Below are 18,596 nucleotides of genomic sequence, written 5' to 3'. Positions count from 1 at the left end.
CCACACTTTCTGATTTCACAACAACAACAAAAAAAAGAATAGTCACGTATAATACCTGAAAGGTCTTTCCCAGACCCATGCAGTGAGCCAGAATACATCCAGAGCCTGGAGTCGTCTTCACACTCTGAACGGACTCACAGCAGCAGTCCCACATGAAGCGCACACCTAACAAACAATTAACACATACACTTACATACACACTACACAAACCATCTCCACCACACGCTGTCGCTTTTTCATATCACTGACTTGCATTTCACAATGCTGCTTTATAAACGCATGTGAATATTAATCACCCATGCACTGATTGAGTTCTACTATTTGACTGAATACATACTGGCTTAACTTCTCATGTCATGATTAAACAAGCCTTGAACAATACAACACCATTCTAACAAATTCATTTATCCTGCAAGGTTGCATTAAATTAATCAAAACAGTAAAAATTCTATCCATTCAAAAATCCTAAAAAAAAAAAAAAAAAAAAAAAAAAAAATGGTTTGCACAAAAATATTAAGCAGCTCAACTGTTTTCAGCATTGATGATAGAATGTTTCTTGAGCAGCAAATCAGCATATTAGAATGATTTCTGAAGGATCATGCGACACTGAAGACCGAAGTAAAATTAAGATTTGCATCACAGGAATAAATTACATACCAAAATATATTCAAATAGAAAGTATGTATTTAAAATTCTAAGAATATTTCACAACATTACTACACAGGCCAGAAACCTGCATTGTCCTTTTTGGTAAACACGCACCATCTCTCCACCCAATATTGTCATTGTTAGAAAGAGGAAGACTTGATACATTTGAAAAGCATAAAAAGGTATAAATAAAAAACAATGAACATTATTTGACATAAAAATAGCCTCTGCAATTTGACTCTCAGCCCACAAATTGCAGTGCAAGTGTTAAATACTTTTAAAACAATCACATCAAATATTAGTGTTTGACCCAATGCAGGACTCTGAAATAAGCTGTCCCAACGGCTTCTGTCTCTTTACTCTCTACCTTTACTAATTGATGATGCTGTGATTAGATCTCTGTGGATAATTACACCAATACAAAATTTCTCTCACCCTCTTGCTGGTGTGGTTTGAGTTTGCTCAGAAAGTGCAAGTGCACTTGCAGCACAGGCTTATGCGTTACATCATCTTGCTCGAGAACCAATGGTGCGAAACTTTCAGCCGGTTTCTCGGACACTAATATGACCTAAAGCAGGTGAGAGGAAATTTTTTTTACAACAGACAAGACAACAAATTTTTCATTCAGGTTAAAATCATCCCATTAATAATTAACATTTAAAAAACAAAAAAAGGGATATCGCACCCAAAAAGGAAAATTCTGTTAAAAAACCAACACAAAAGATTATATTTTTGAAAAATAAAAGGTAACCATTTTGGTGACCACTGACTTCCAGACCATCCCCTAAAACACATTTGGTGTTCCACTAAGTCAGTCATGCAAGTTTGTATTGGCATGAGGAAAAGTAAATGATATTAATTTTAATTTCTTGGTAAACTACCTCTTTAATATTTACAAAACAGAACAGAATATGGCACCATGCAGTTCATCACCTCTGGGTCTGCGTCTTCTCGTTCTCTCCTCTCATTTTCTAATCTCAGTTTTTCTCTCTCTGCTAATCTCCTCCTGCGCTCCTCCTCTTCTTTCAGAGCGCTCTGCGTCTCCTGGGCCAGCTGATCCACCTCCAGAAGCGGTCTGATCTGTCTCCGCCCTCGTGGGGTGCTCCTCAAATGCTCCTCAGTGGTTGGAGACACATCATTCTGAAAAAAAAAAAAAAAAAAAAAAAAAAAAAAAAAAACTTAAATTGCTGACAAATCCACATTCACAGCATCTATGATATTGAAGGGTTACAAACACACATCAGGAGTGCTGCTCCTGTCAGGTGTGCGTGACGGACTCTGACACTTCTCACTATGAGTGGGCGACTGGGACCTAAAAAATAGATAAAGTCTTAAATGCATTTAGGCTTAGTAGGTAGTAATTTAAAATGAGTCATTTTGTGAGTGTTTAATGCCCAGGGCAGATTGCGGTTGATGAGTAAACTGTGATGAAATGAGCTTTACCCCATTTCCTCACACTCTGAATGGCTGAGTTCATCATACATGCCGCTCGATACACTCGTTTCGCTTGTTTCATCACTACTCACTACGATAAAAACAAAACAGCACCATATATGACTGAAGAATCATCACATAGATACTATTATTTGTATGGTAAAAAATGTCATGAATACATTCAACTAATGCACTTTGAGTCTTCAAAGACTTTTGACTCACCAATAACACATTCTAAATCTTGGCCTTCTCTATCTCTTTTCTTAGTCTTCTTCACTTCTTGCTTTTGACTTTTTGCTTCAGGCTCTGATAAGGTAAGACCATGTCGCAGCAATCGGTGCCGGTGCCGTGACCCTGACTGCGACCCGCTGCAATCCGAGTCATCGTTATCTGCAGAAAAACTGTTCTCATGTAACAATAAAACTATATGAATACGGCTAATATTTTTAACCATTTAACTAATCTGCTGCAGATTGTTACTATTAAAAATAGTTTAGTGTTACAAAACAAAGCAACTTAAAACTACATACCATATCAGTTTCAGAGGCTGGCTATGTTGTTATTCATCAGAAACAGCATATATATTGAGTTACAGGATTTATAAGGTCTGTAATTCCCCATGGTACCAGTGGTAATGGTCATCGCTCACCTTCCTCTTCTGTTGTCTCTGATGTTCTATCAACGTTCTTGCTCTTCTTCTGCTCTTCTCTCGTGCTCTCTGCTTGCTCATCGGAGCTGGCATCCAACTCCGACCCTGAGGAGAGGTTAGCTCTGATCTGAGCCAGCAGAATCTTCTTCGCAATTCTTTATAGAGTAAGTGATGGGATGAGGCAGTAATGAGAGAATAGAGAGACATGAAGAGAAGAGGGATGAAGAGAAAAGAGGGACAAAATGTGAGGTGGGTGACAGATGGATCCAGATTCATTAAACTTGCCCTCAAACGGTAGCAAAATAATTATTTTTATGCTGAAACAACTCAAAAACAGAAGTAATTTCAATTCAAAATTTCCATACCAACCATCAATGTAAACATAACAGCATATATAAAATATAAATTAAAATAAAATGTTATTGGACAGTATAAAAGATCCAATGGACTGTTAAGTGGTAAGTTTGCAAATTATTTAATTACCAAAAAAAAAAAACCTTATTACTGAGCGAAATGTAAACAAAAAACAAAAAAACATGAGGCTCTGGTGTAGGCAGACATTTGAACTTAGCACCCCTAAATATGACAAATTAAATGCACCAGCCAAATAAAAAAAGATATATACACACAGTATATATAAATATATATACAAAATGCACAGAGGCTGTTGTGTCTGGGATAAATTTTTATTACAACAACAATTCTTATACAGTTCTTACAGTTATTTACATTCCCTCTTCTGAGATGCAAAATCATGCATGCTTCTTTTTAATGAAAATGATGTTTCTGCGTAAAACGTTTCAGTAAAACAAACAATAAATACTTCCAAACAAAGAACATTAGCATGCAATAAATACTCAAAGCTTTAGGATTTTTGAAATCCAATGAGCATGAGAGGATTCCACAAGACAGTAAAGAAAAGGACAACAAACAGAAAAGGACACTTTTAAAAGACGGGTGAAAAATGGCAGGGGTTAATCTATGTTAATTAAGGTTAGGCAGGGTTCCCACTCTGTCCAAAACATTACTTTCCATTTCTTCAAGGCATTTTATGTGACCAACATCTCTAATATTTGAGAAATACATATGTGGCCTGCTTTTGTTCGCCACAGAAAATGAAGTTGACTTGTCCATTGGTCTTCAAACTTAAAAAAAGTTCTGCACTTACAATGGAAGTCTAATAGGTATGAGCTTTTAAAAGCAAAAAGTTGATTTTACAATAATTCTCCAGTAAAAAACGTTTGTCATTTGAATTAAGTTCAAGGTTCAGGGATCGACTGAGCTTATATACACTAAACACAAAAGATATTAAACATGCTAAACGCATGCAACATGTAGGCCTAAGTGTTGTGGTTATGGAGAGGAGTCAAGTCATTTTCTGTGGTGATCGACTGCTGGCCACAGCTTCCGATTCTGCTGTTTAACCGAGAATATTATTTTAATCAAAGAGGAAAAGAAATTACAGGTGCCATAAGGTACTGTGGTTACTGGCATGGTTCTAAATGCACAGTTAATGTTAGCTAGTCGTTCATTTGTGCTACCAGAGAAGCTTCTGGAAGATTCAAACAGTCCACTCTCATGAGCTGGACAAGGTAACCAACCTATGGGAAGTAATACTAATCATGTTTTGCAATGTGTGTGATATCAACATCACTTGATAGAAATGCGTGAAATCTAAGCGGAGAACACAAATGACAGTGAGTGTGCAGACTATGATGTGTTCCTGCTCATGACAATACACAGGCAAACGCAGATGATAAAACAAAACGATATGATTCTGCGACGTCATTCATGACAGAATACATGAGAACTGACCGCAGTTCCAAGTCCCAATTGGTCCAAGGATTTCTTCATTTTACAAAAACGTTGTCAATATGGCGAACCAGTTTGATTAAAAGGTTACAGTAAACACAATTTCCAGGACAGCTGGGTACATTTCCCATGACTTATCCATTACTGGAAAATCGCATTACAAAATTCAAGGTTTTCCAGGTTTTCCAGGATGCGTGGGAACCCTGTTAAGCTACAGAAAAAGAGACGAAACGGGGGGAAAAAAAAAACAGAACAAGAGAAAGAATAAATAAGTGTTTATTGCCTCTCGGTAAGAACCATGCAAATAACACACAGAAACCTCTCATGTGAGAGAGAAGACTACACTCTTTATCCTCAAAACACAGTGCTTTTAACAACTGACTACACAAACTCTTACAGACTGCATGTTGAGCCTGAAAGAGCATCATCACTGCCACCTGCTGCTGCCCCGTGAATATTCGAACACAAATCAAAGCCAAGTCCACCCAAACAATCGTTGCTCATTAGCGTTTATTCAGCCTTTTAACCATTTTTATTCATATAAATATTTAGGGGAAAAAAAGTCAGACTTAAATGTACACTGCGTGAGCGTGCACCATTACTCAGTGTTTCAGAGCGCATGCACCAACTACTGGGTCATGGCTCCGATCTAAGCTACCGCTTTGAAGCACCAACTCAAAAACATCTACAAGTAGAGCCAAGTTTCCCTGTCCTTCACATTTCCAATCCCTAACATCCATCACCTTCTGCTAAAACGGGATGAAATTTTGACCTTCTCGCCAATTCACGAGGACATATATACTGTGCAAAAGATGTGAAAATGAAATATCGAACCAATAAAAATACGTAAGTAACTTGGTGAAAAAACGTTAACAAATGCAGTTTAGACCAATACAAATGCATCTTCAGCTTAAGCACCTTAAACGTAGAAAATTCGGCTGCCTAGGAATTAATCCCCTGGAAAAGAACAAACACAGCTGCGTTCAACAAACGCTAATACTGTACTACTGCATCCCTACCTGCAATCTAAGACACGTTTGTTCACTTGAATTCCACCAATAATGACATTTCACTGCCAATAACAAAAGTATTATGTGAAACTACTGTAACACCTACCGTTAGCAAACCACACAGCCTTTGTTCTGACTGACCGAAAACATTACAGCATGAGAACCCGGAAGCTGAGCCCTAAAACACAAACACACAAGAAGTTGTCTGTCTTTCTGAACACAGGATCCATCAGATCCGAGCAAAGAGCTTTAGACTCGTTCTACTCTCTTAAAAGCTTTATTAGCAGCACAGACAGTAAAGAAGAAGAGTGTGGCTAGCAGAAATACTGCCAAAGACATGCAATGGTCTGTCAGTGAAGTGGTATTCAAACACAGGAGCTTCTCCAGAGTTGATTCACTGACTTCCATTAGACAGTGAGGTCTCAGAGCTTCACCACTGATGGGCGGTGTGTGCCTATGGTTACAGATTCTCTCTACTGCGTGTGGAAGAAACTGTGGGGAAATAAAAATCGGACAGTGTTGATCGAGCAAAAAAAGCGTGTTTGAGTGAGACATGTTTAGAAGCACTGTCTAGCGGCAGTGCGTGTGGATGTACGGGATGCTTGCGTGCTTTTAAATGAGGTTTGGATCGAAGCTCTCGCTGTAGTGAGTTTGGGACAGCTGGACTCCAGTGGAGAAGGCCTGTGATGGGAAAGTGTGTGTGGCCTTGATGTAGACAGAATCGTACCTATTTTCTAAATCATCGTCCTCCACAGACAAAGACGGACCTGGCTGGATGTCCATCTCATCACCTAAACGGAGAGAATGTATGATTAAAATCAAAATCAACACCCGTTTTGCTTCTGAAATATGAAAAACATGAGACATTATACATTTTTACATCGTAATAACATTCTACCGGTTTTACCATATGAAGAGAATAATGATCAGTGTTGGCTTTTTGCACCAAACTCACCGGAAGACTGCTGGAAATTTCCAGAGCCCAGCAATGTAACATCCTCTGTCAGCGGCTTGATCCTCTGATCGTCAGAGTCGCTGCTCGGCCCACTCTCCAGTTCCTGTCCTCCCACCTCACTTGACGAACTCCCGCTCTGTCCCGTCACCCTGGCAACTTTGCGAGCCCTTCCCCTGGTCATTCTGACCACTGACCCCTGGTCCTGGGAGCCCCTACTTGAAGATGCAGAGGAGGACGATGAGGACGAAGAGGATCTCTCTTTGAGATTCCGCTTACGAGAGCCTCTGTCTGGTGTCGTTTTTACCAGTCCAAAGAGACACTGCTTTCTGACTTGCTGGTTTACCTCGTCCCCATCCCCGTCCCAACTGCTACCAACCAAACCCTCTTCCTCGCTGTTTGCCATGGCAGCAGCGGTCTGGAGAAGCACTTCAGGCACCTCGTCAGAATCAGAGTCATCCTCAGCTGAACCGGCGTGCTCAGCTGTGGTGCTTGGGTTCGTCCGCCGCCGACGTGGTGTGGTTTTCACACGTGGAGAACGTTTATTCTCCTCTGATAAAGACACATTTTTGGGGTCAGTTTGGTCCTCTTCCTCCTCATCTTCCTCTTCCTCGTCATTATTAACACAATAGTTTCCCACATCTTCTCCTCTCTCAGTCATCTCCATTTCCATCCCCTTCTCTATCTCCACCATTGTCTCCCTTTCTTCCAGTGCTCCATCTGTCACCTCACTGTTTATCGTTTGTCTCTCAGGTGATGGATGAATGGAAAGACACGTTCTGCTGATGGGTTGTGGGCTGACCGGTACAGGAGTGAGTTTAACCACCAGCTTTTTAGTGAGTCCCGGGCTCTGTGATGACATTCCTTTTTTTTTTCTGGTCCTCCCTTTTGGCTTGTGTGTTTCTCGGCAGCCACGTTTGGACCCAGTCAGCTCATGGTCCAGGGCTTCCTGCAATTGCGAATTAGACAATGCTGTAATACATTCATATGAACAAACTGTAACAAAAAAATGCATCACAGTTGCCACAATAATATTTAGCAGTACAATGGTTTTCAACTGGAAATGGATAATAAGAAATGTTTTCTAAGCACCATATTAAAATGATTTCTGAAGACTGAAGTAACGACTGATAATTTAGCTTTGCCATCACAGGAATAAATATTTAAATAACAGTTATTACAATACAACAATAATATTGTTTTCACCATATTTTTCATCAAATAATTGCAACCTTAGTGAGCTTAAGAGACTTCTTGTAAAACCATTATCATCATCATTATTTAAAAAATATGATATAAATTAACCATTTGATTATTATATTAGATATTTCATTGTGTATGCTCATTTTCCTATTTTCACACTTAAATTCCTAAGCTCAGTTGAAGTTCATTTTTAAACTAATAATTTATTTTAATTAACATTTTTAAATGTAATCTGTATTAAATCTCAATGTGAATATCTGTTTATCATAATGTACATTATAATGTTAAGATGCCTAAATTAATTTTTTTACTAACATTTAAAATTATTCATTTTAATTTTTTTTCTGTTTTGTTTTTAATTTATTAAAACTATATTCTTTTTTTTTTAAATAAAACATCAATTACCAGCTTATTGGTGCATCCATAATTAAAAATGAATGGTTAGTTAAAGCACCCATCATTCTTACAGCTTAACTGGTAAAAACGTGGTTTAAGGCAGGAATTACCTGTAATGCACTGTTGGCGGATTGCAGATCATCCAGCACAGCGCGGAACATCCTTAGCTGCCCAATTCTCTCCTCTTGGTTTCCTTCCTGCTCTCTTTCGCTTTGAACAACTGACTGGAAGGAATGGCTCAGAGATGTGGTAACATCTACAAACCGCTGCATTCGCTGGTAAAGGTCTCCTGGCCCCATCAGATAGGCCGCACCACGACCACCTTTATTAGCCCTGCCCCGGACCGAGTTTGGCTCAGTACGAGAGGCTCGTTTCTGAGCCTGCTCCAGGTTCTCTAGAACCGCATCACAGGCCAAAACCAGCTCCACCAATGGCTCGGGACTGCACACATAACAGTACCACTTCCTCTCCTCCTCCAGGATGGTGGACAGCTCCTTCCTCCCCAGGTTACGCAGAACACATTTCTTACAGAAGGCATTACTGCAGTAATCACAGCCAATCAGGCTGCCTCCTTCTGCACACCACCTGAATGAACAGGGAATTAGAGTAATTATTTTAGAGACCACCAAACACGTAGTCAACTGAGATACCATGGTTTTCCAATATATATGATCTGCTCATTTCAAAGTTTTCAGCAGTGAATCTCTTAAACTGTAGAGAAATGCATTTCACCCAAAACTAAAAGGAAAAAATATTTAGCAAAAAGAAATGTTAAAATCACCTTTTGCATAGTGTTGTTTATGATTACATTAGGTTTAATTTTTATAGCATATTTGTTTAAAAAAAGAACCACCAAGTATACATGGCGACGTTTATCATAATGGATTTAATTTATGTTGTTTAAGAAGAAAATGTCACAATATATAAAAGTGTAACTTTATAAATCAAACATTTCTTTGTGATATTCACTGGAACACATTAGTTTGGTCATGGCATATGTTAATAAGATGCATTTATATTATATTTTTAATCAGCTACATAAAATTCTCTCTAGACAAAAGCAGCTGCACTTTTTGACAAAATACCGTCTCAAATACATCCAATGTATGTCATGAACATCATTTATACATTAACCACACTCACTCCATTTAAATACATATATATACACACACACACACACTTAAAAAATATATTAAAAAAAAAAAAATGCTAGGCTCCCTTTAATCATCCCATCCACGTACCTGCATTGCTCGTCCATCCCCTCTGAATCTTTGCTGATGTCATCGCTCATATAATACTTAAAACAATTCTGCAAGACAGCAAACAAATCCATATAAAACTCTGCATGTTTGAGTGAAAACTAGTTAATCCTTCTGCAATGTACTGCAGGAAAAAAAACCCCTCTCCTTATTGGTTTCATCTACTTTACATTTTACATACCCACATTAATGCATAGACTCTCATACACATACCTTGCAGATGAGGACATTGAGCATAGGGTGCCTGTAGACTGAGTCACGTTGGAAATGATTCACCTGCTGACCACACGCTGTGCAGTTCACCCTCTCAATCTCATATCCTCCTAACACACACAGCACAAATGAGTCCCCTATACCCAGACACACACAGCTCATTTCATATAGTTCAGCTGCAACATGACGGTTACACACTGGAGAGCAAGAGAGAACTTTCTGAACTCTCTATGCGAGAAAAAAAAAAAATTCTGCATAAGTTTGCGTGAGAAGGTTTCAAGGTTGGCTGATAAGCCTTTTCGGGACACTGAATGCTTTGTTTCATTCTTGCTACAAACTTTTAAGATTGGGTGCTTGGGAACATCTCAGACAGGATTTGAGGTGGCCATTAGGTTATTTTGTCCCTGGGAACACTTATAATTAACAAAAGCATCAACAAAAATTTGGAAATTCTAATTAAATTAAAAAAAAAAAAAAAAATACAATTTTAATCAAAGATAGGGGTATGCCATTAAACCAAAATCTTATATTAAAATACACCTAGTATTATTTCACATTAACCCTATATAAAATCACAATTTTAATTTATTAAACAAATTTTACTTTATTAAATAAATTAAAATGTATTGTTCATGTAAAATAAAACACAGCAGGCTTCACTGTGTGAATTATATATACACATCAATCCTTATCAAAATTACTAAAGTTATTCAGTCAAGAGCACTGAGTGATTTTCTCTTTGTCTTTTGTTGTTTGATTAACAGACACAGAGCAGCAGGTACAGGCTGCTGTCTACGGTGGCCGAGAAGTGCAAATCAAATCACGATTCTGAAAACAAAATAACAATTACAAATGCAAATCTAAAAAACAAAATTCAGAAAACACAACAATTCCGAAAACATTATAACAATAAGAAAACACGACGACAAATCAGACAAACTGGAAGAGGTAGGTATAGTTTGAGACAGCGCCATTGGTTTGGGAATAGATTACTCATCGCTAATTGGACAACACATCTGTCACTCAAGGTGTACAGGAAGAACGAGAAGAACAGCAGAGTCAACCATAGACTGTGTCAGCTTTCGTGGTGCAGATGGTAGAGCGCATGTCACTGTGTTTTTGGACGCGATCGACCCGGGTTCGAGTCCGCCTTTTGCCGAACTTTTTTTTCCTTCCTTTTCAAATCTCGTATCGCATCAGAAAGGCATTTATTTTCAATAGAAATTAAGGAAATAATCAAAAAGTTTAAAATAAAGTATCGGGTAGGGTTAGGGTAGGTGTAGGGAGAGCTTTATTGTACCAATAAGGTGGCATCCATTTGAATTAAAATTATAATTTACACTTTTTTTTACTACAATATTGAGGTGCAGATAATTGCCACTATTTGCAACAAGTAGTATACATTGCAGAAAATCCTGCTATTTTAACAGTGTAAATACGTATTTGCACTTAGTTAAATAGCCTCTATCGCTATTTACACAGTGCAAATAGCTGCTGCATAAAAATATACATGCATGTACATTTACAACACTGTACTCTCTATTATATTACCTTTGAATCAGAATACAAAAAAAACTTGTTAACGCTAATGTGAGGATGTTTCTAATACAGTGCTTATGGGAGTGACGGTAAATTTGACATAGTTCTGTCAAATAGCGATAGCAGCTAACCTCAGTATTGTAGTAAAAAAAAAAAAAAAAAACAGTATGCAATAATAACGTATTGAGTGTAAATTATAATTTTAATTCAAATGGATGCCACCTTATTGGTACAATAAAGCTCTCCCTACACCTAGCCTAACCCTACCCGATACTTTTTCAACTTTTTGATTATTTCCTTAATTTTTATTGAAAATAAATGCCTTTCCGATGCGATACGAGATTTGAAAAAGAAGAAAAAAAAAAGTTCAGCAAAAGGCGGACTCGAACCCGGGTCGATCGCGTCCAAAAACACAGTGACATGCGCTCTACCATCTGCACCACTAAAGCTGACACAGTCTATGGTTGACTCTGCTGTTCTTCTCGTTCTTCCTGTACACCTTGATTGACAGATGTCTTGTCCAATTAGCGATGAGTAATCTATTCCCAAACCAATGGCGCTGTCTCAAACTATACCTACCTCTTCCGGTTTGTCTGATTTGTCGTCGTGTTTTCTGACTTGTTTATTTGTTTTCGGAATTGTTGTTGTGTTTTCTGAATTGTTATTTTGTTTTTTAGATTTGCATTTGCGTTTGTAATTTGTTATTTTGTTTTCAGAATCGTGATTTGTTTTGCACTTCTCGGCCACCATAGCTGTCCCTTTAAGACTTGATGCATGGATCTCATGTACTGATATGTTAGAACTGTTTGTGCTCACTTAAGACACAACAGACTATGTTTATGTGAATTCTTGCCAAGTCAGACATTATGTTTATGCATATGCTGTCTGAGAGAGGCTTTCTGTGCATGTTTCATATGATTGTCAGATTTATTACACTTAAAAACTAATCAAACACACCAACACTTTATTTTCTCATTCATTCTAAGGTGTCAATAACTTTAAGCAGTCTTGCACTAGATTTATTTACGTACTACAATATGGCAAAATTGCTATCAATACACAATTTATATCATCGCAACAATATATCATATCAAACAGCTCTAATGAAAGCTTATTTTTATCTCTTACCTCTGCGTCTGTCACCACTGTCTCTGTACTGCTTGTAAACACGTCTACTGCGGAATTCTGGACCACGGAAATCATCACGAGTTTCATTAGCCACCGGCTCCGGCAGCACAAACACCGTTCCTGTGTCAGATAATAATGGGGTAAAAACTATTTGCAGTCTCTTAATGTATTCAATAACAGAAACCATAACATAAAACTTTATGATCTGAATCAGCCAAATGAATGAGAGAATAGTAGTGGCACCTTTTGGCAGGACGTTGGTGTCTGGGTCGCTGGAGTGCACAGACATTACATCTTCTGCTCCACTTTCAGACGAAGCATCCGACTCGTTCATCCCGCTGTGTTTGGTAACAACAGCCGGTTTCCTGTAAAAGTAACAATTTACAAATGAGTTCACTCTGTCAGAGCACAAAAGATTTCCAGATGCATCTCATCATTATTTGAGTTAAACCTTCTCGAACGAGATGACGACAGCATTTCCACTTCTGAGGGGCCACTGGACTGAAAAGAAAAAAGTATTGTAAACAAATCTCTAGAAATCTGATGAATAGAGCAAAAAAAAATATATATATAAATTTCAGCCATATACAGTTGGGCAAAAAAGTATTTAGTCAGCCACCAATTGTGCAAGTTCTCCCACTTAAAAAGATGAGAGAGGCCTGTAATTTTCATCATAGGTACACTTCAACTACGAGAGACAGAATGGGGGGAAAGAATCCAGGAAATCACATTGTCTGATTTTTAAAGAATTTATTTCCAAATTATGGTGGAAAATAAGTATTTGGTCAATAACAATAGTTCATCTCAATACTTTGTTATATACGCTTTGTTGGCAATGACAGAGGTCAAACGTTTTCTGTAAGTCTTCACAAGGTTTTCACACACTGTTGCTGGTATTTTGGCCCATTCCTCCATGCAGATCTCCTCTAGAGCAGTGATGTTTTGGGGCTGTCGCTGGGCAACACGGACTTTCAACTCCCTCCAAAGATTTATGTGGGTTGAGATCTGGAGACTGGCTAGGCCACTCCAGGACCTTGAAATGCTTCTTACGAAGTCACTCCTTCGCTGCCCGGGCGGTGTGTTCGGGATCATTGTCATGCTGAAAGACCCAGCCACGTTTCATCTTCAATGCCCTTGCTGATGGAAGGAGGTTTTCACTCAAAATCTCACAATACATGGCCCCATTCATTCTTTCCTTTACACCAGGGGTGTCAAACTCAAATTCACAGTGGCCCAAAATTAAAAATTAGGACAAGGTCGCGGGCCAAACTCAATATTTATAGAAAAATTGCAATGCAATTCTGCAGGTTTTCTTATGAGATATGTAATGTAATGTTAAACCTTTTCATATGAAAATAGATTTTAGTTTTGCTTAAACATTGAATCCAGAACAAGCATAAACAAATAGAAATATCATTTAAAATAAATAATACTGTCATGCACATTTTTACAAACTCTCCCTCATTAAAGGGCAGCTTTGGCGATCTCTGCTGTCACAATGAAACTAGCCTTTACAGCAGCCTCACTTTGGGATTTTGCTTTTGGTGAACATAGTTTGCCGTGAAGCCAGACTTTTTTTCATCTCCTCCACCTTTTGGAGCTTTTGCTTTTCGTCCAGATCCTTATACTTGTCCTGGTGTTTTGTTTCATAGTGTCGTCGTATGTTATATTCTTTTGTTACAGACACGTTGGCTCCACACACGAGACAAACAGGTTTGTCTTTTACGATAGTGAACATATAATCTGCCTCGAAAGCTCCCGTTTTCTCCCTTTCGTTTGGCCATTTTTCGGGAGGGTTGGAATAAATTTGAGTGAGGTGACTCGTAGCTTTGCTAATGCGTTGTAACAAAGAGGAAGGGGTGTGCGGTCTAGAGACTGACGCGCCAACGCGTTAGCAAAGCATTCTGGGATTCATAGTCTTAGCAGTGCATGCGCTATATACTGGTGCCGCGGGCCAGCTCTAATACATTATTGGATATGATCTCGCAGGCCAAATAAAATTAGATTGCGGGCCAAATTTGGCCCGCGGGCCTGAGTTTGACATGTATGCTTTACACGGATCAGTCGTCCTGGTCCCTTTGCAGAAAAACAGCCCCAAAGCATGATGTTTCCACCCCCATGCTTCACAGTAGGTATGGTGTTCTTTGGATGCAACTTAGCATTCTTTCTCCTCCAAACACGACGAGTTGAGTTTTTACCAAAAGTTCTATTTTGGTTTCATCTGACCATATGACATTCTCCCAATCCTCTTCTGGATCATCCAAATGCTCTCTAGCAAACTTCAGACGGGCCCGGACATGTACTGGCTTAAGCAGGGGGACACGTCTGGCACTGCAGGATTTGAGTCCCTGGCGGCGTAGTGTGTTACTGATGGTAGCCTTTGTTACTTTGGTCCCAGCTCTCTGCAGGTCATTCACTAGGTCCCCCCGTGTGGTTCTGGGATTTTTGCTCACCGTTCTTGTGATCATTTTGACCCCACGGGGTGAGATCTTGCGTGGAGCCCCAGATCGAGGGAGATTATCAGTGGTCTTGTATGTCTTCCATTTTCTAATAATTGCTCCCACAGTTGATTTCTTCACACCAAGCTGCTTGCCTATTGCAGATTCAGTCTTCCCAGCCTGGTGCAGGTCTACAATTTTGTTTCTGGTGTCCTTCGACAGCTCTTTGGTCTTGGCCATAGTGGAGTTTGGAGTGTGACTGTTTGAGGTTGTGGACAGGTGTCTTTTATACTGATAACGAGTGGATGACAGAGGAGCCTCTTAGGCCCCGTCCACACGAAGACGGGTTTCTCTGTATACGCATAAACTTTTTACCGTATAGGCGTTTCGTCCACACGAAACCGGCGTTTTCGAAGAGTGAAACCGATCATTTTTGAAACCGGGTCCCAGGGTGGATAAATTTGAAAACGCCGGTTTCATGTTTTCGTGTGGACGGCGAATCCGTATATTTTCTGAAACGATGACGTCATCAGCCCACGTCTCGCCCCTAATTAGACACCGCTACGTCACATAACAGCGACAACAACAACAACGTCAGACTACATGCCTGTGTTCGTGCTGCAGAACCTACTGAGCTCATTAGTTTTATTAAAGCAAAATCTTCTGCTTTGTGTGTTAGTTTATATTCAGCGCGCAAGGTTTACGCACATGGTCCAAGTCTTCTTCTCTGTTTTTTTGTGCATCTCTGTGGCAGAATTACAGCGCCACATATTGGTCTGGCATGTGTACTACACCGTTTTCAGTCGTTTTCAGTGATTCCGTGTGGACGCAGATATTTCCTGAGACGACTCCGTGTTTACGGAATTTGAGGCAAAAAAAAAGATTGGATATGGAGAAATCCGTCTTCGTGTGGACGTAGCCTAAAGACGTTGTTACAGATCTGTGAGAGCCAGAAATCTTGCTTGTTTGTAGGTGACCAAATACTTATTTTACCGAGGAATTTATCAATTAATTCATTAAAAATTCTACAATGTGATTTCCTGGATTCTTTCCCCCCATTCTGTCTCTCATAGTTGAAGTGTACCTATGATGAAAATTACAGGCCTCTCTCATCTTTTTAAGTGGGAGAACTTGCACAATTGGTGGCTGACAATACTTTTTTGCCCAACTGTACAATGACAATTACGATGAAACTTCTAAATCTATGCAACAAAGTGTCACAGGAACGAGTTCCACAATCCAATTTTGAACTTCCCGTTCCATCGCCCCCAAACAAAGTGTTTTTTTTTTTTAAATCAATTTTAGTTAAATGCTACAAATAATGTCTGTGGTTAAACATAAGCATCTCTCAAAATATTTTCATGTTATTCTATGACATCAAATACATCAGAAATACCCTACTTGTTATTTTTATGGACTTTTTCTAGTTTTTTTACTTCTGCCGTTTACATTTACGCTTCAAAATTCATAAAAGTTGTGTTCATTTGTGAAAATTATTTTGATAAGCAAAAGATTTTGTTGGTCACAGAGCTTATTTTCTGCAATTACTCAGAATCCATTGGAAACATCCTGTTGGCTTTTGGTCGAAGGAACCAGGGTGATGCTAACTTCTGGGTTGGACAACAAAAATATGACATTTCTGCCGCACACTAAATAATCTCTACCTGGGCGCAAGCTTGCTGCTCCAAGTATTCTTTGGCCGTGGTTCCTGTAAATGAGACATGACAAATTTCACTAAAACTGCTCCATTAATGAGCTTATTTTTGGTTCCCTTTCTGATGTGATTAATGACTAATTTCTTTTCCACGCTGTACTCACCATTCCAGTGTCCAGGTAAAGTAGCTTCAGTCTTGTCTTCCGTGGCTGTTGCCAAGTACTCATGGAGCTTCCCGATCAGCTCACCTAGCTTACTTCCTCCACCGGCCACCTGCCCAGGTCTGCAAACACAAGACACAGCTGATCTCTATGGCAACTGCATCCTACTGTACTCTCTCATGATGCATTAAAAACACTGAAAAACCTTTATAAAACTGCAAAACCAAACTATATACAAGCACAAATGGCTCATATAGAAAGAAGCACACTCAAACGTCAGTATGATAGGAATGTGAGGTTTATGTGTGTCATGAAAGAAACAGGGCTCATAAATCTTTTCTTCAGTTCAACGCCGACTCTTTGTTCGGCTGGTGCTGATAAAGTCATAAACTGTTAAGTTAAAACACAAAACCTAACATTACTTTAGAAACGAGTGATTAAGCATGGATTTAATTCAAACAGCGACTGGATTTAAAAGATTTATTGTCGAGAAATATTAACAAACACCACGGGTTGTGCGTTAGTAGTGGGAAAGAAAGAAAACAGGACGCCTTACCTGAGAACTTCGGCGGACATCGCTTCAACACACCGCCGAGCTTTTAGCACAAACAACAGCAGCGATGGCTTTTGGATATTGACTTAAAACTCATATTTGGCGAACCGCAAAAAATCATCCAGTTTCACCCGCCATCTTCCCAGTGGAACTTGCGCCAGACAGCTTAAAATGGCGCACCGGAAACTGCGTCCTGTCCGTGACTGATGTAAAGTGATGGCGTCATTAATTAATCGGATTCCGTCATAACTGCAGAGACTTTAAAGATCGTCCTCATTTCTAGACTAGGTTAATTATGTTAAGGTTACATCTGAAAGTGATAGATTTTTCTGTGATAGCATTGTTACTCCTGAGGAAGTACAAAGAGCAATTAAGAGTTTGAAAAACAATAATTCCCCAGGGTGTGATGGACTTACAGTTTAACGTTAGCTGTACAAATTATTTGCTGATGAACTTACTCCCTTTTTAGAGAAAGTATTGAAAAAGAGGCTTTACCTCCTAGATTAATGCAAGGTATCATAACTTTAATTCCTAAACCTAAGAAAGATCTTACCAATTTAGACAACTGGCGACCCATCACACTCCTTAACAATAACTATTCAATTTTCACCATAATATTTGCTAAAAGACTTAAAGATTGTTTGGATACTGTTATAGATGAGACTCAGTCTGGATTTATGAGGGACCGACATATAATGAATAATATTAGATTAATTTTAGAAATATTGGATTATAGTGATTTTCTGGAACATAATAGTTTTATTCTTTTCCTGGATTTTTATAAAGCTTTTGATTCAGTTGAACATAAATTTATATTTAAATCAGTGGAAAAATTTGGTTTTGGTGAATATTTTTGTAAGGCAGTAAGAACTCTATACAACTGTAGTAGCACAATTAAATTAAAATATGGTACTTCTCCTATATTATAGTTGTCACGTGGTATTAGGCAAGGGTGTCCATTATCCCCTTATTATTTATTTTTATTCGCTTCTTCTATTTCTAATAGTGGTCTTCATGGTATCTCTATTGCTGACAAACAGATACTCATCAGTCACTATTTTTTTTGCAAGATGCTAATCAAGTTCCTTTAGCATTAAAGTATATCCAGCAATTCTCTAAAGCATCAGGCCTGTTCTTGAACCTCTCAAAGTGTGAACTGATGCCCATCAAAGAATGTCATTTGTCAGAAATGTGTAATATTCAAATCAAAGATCAAATGTCTTATTTAGGTGTTATTATAACAAAAAATGAATTAGACGCTCCTTAAATTTTAATCCATTAATTGAGAGTATTCAGAAAAAAACTGAATATGTGGCTCCAACGTGATGATCTCATTGAAGGGAAGAATCTTACTAGCCCAAGCTGAAGGTTTGTCAAGGTTAACATATGCTGCTCTCTCTTTGAATGTTGATACTGCCATTCTTAAAAAAAATGATACAATGCTTCTCAAATGTGTTTGGGAGAATAAACTCATTTTATTAGAAAATCTGTATTTATGAACACCATTGAGAAAGGGGGTTTAAACTTTCTTGATTTCACCACTTTAA

The 18,596-nt window shown here is 38.6% G+C and overlaps 1 protein-coding gene across 1 annotated transcript in view; it reads right to left on the bottom strand.

Moving 5' to 3' along the window:
* atrxl (ATRX chromatin remodeler, like) overlaps positions 1-17,253 on the bottom strand; it is a 32,676-nt gene extending 15,423 nt beyond the window's left edge. The window contains exons 1-18 of the mRNA XM_079417291.1: positions 17,053-17,253; positions 16,500-16,618; positions 16,346-16,389; positions 12,695-12,744; positions 12,487-12,608; positions 12,244-12,363; positions 9,577-9,686; positions 9,346-9,413; positions 8,215-8,689; positions 6,509-7,454; positions 6,281-6,344; positions 2,732-2,886; positions 2,305-2,472; positions 2,092-2,173; positions 1,888-1,960; positions 1,582-1,788; positions 1,084-1,216; positions 56-165 (exon numbers count right to left, since the gene is read on the bottom strand). Coding sequence (XP_079273417.1) covers positions 56-165; positions 1,084-1,216; positions 1,582-1,788; positions 1,888-1,960; positions 2,092-2,173; positions 2,305-2,472; positions 2,732-2,886; positions 6,281-6,344; positions 6,509-7,454; positions 8,215-8,689; positions 9,346-9,413; positions 9,577-9,686; positions 12,244-12,363; positions 12,487-12,608; positions 12,695-12,744; positions 16,346-16,389; positions 16,500-16,618; positions 17,053-17,072 — 3,066 coding nt within the window. The 5' untranslated portion in view covers positions 17,073-17,253. The remainder of the gene's footprint in view (positions 1-55; positions 166-1,083; positions 1,217-1,581; positions 1,789-1,887; positions 1,961-2,091; positions 2,174-2,304; positions 2,473-2,731; positions 2,887-6,280; positions 6,345-6,508; positions 7,455-8,214; positions 8,690-9,345; positions 9,414-9,576; positions 9,687-12,243; positions 12,364-12,486; positions 12,609-12,694; positions 12,745-16,345; positions 16,390-16,499; positions 16,619-17,052) is intronic.
* Positions 17,254-18,596: the final 1,343 nt, after the last annotated feature.

The sequence above is a fragment of the Barbus barbus genome, assembly GCF_936440315.1.
Source record: "Barbus barbus genome assembly, chromosome: 5".
Classification (NCBI taxonomy): Eukaryota; Metazoa; Chordata; class Actinopteri; order Cypriniformes; family Cyprinidae; genus Barbus; species Barbus barbus.
The sequence above is the reverse complement of the archived record's forward strand: the minus strand, read 5'-3'. Positions and strand labels throughout refer to the sequence as shown.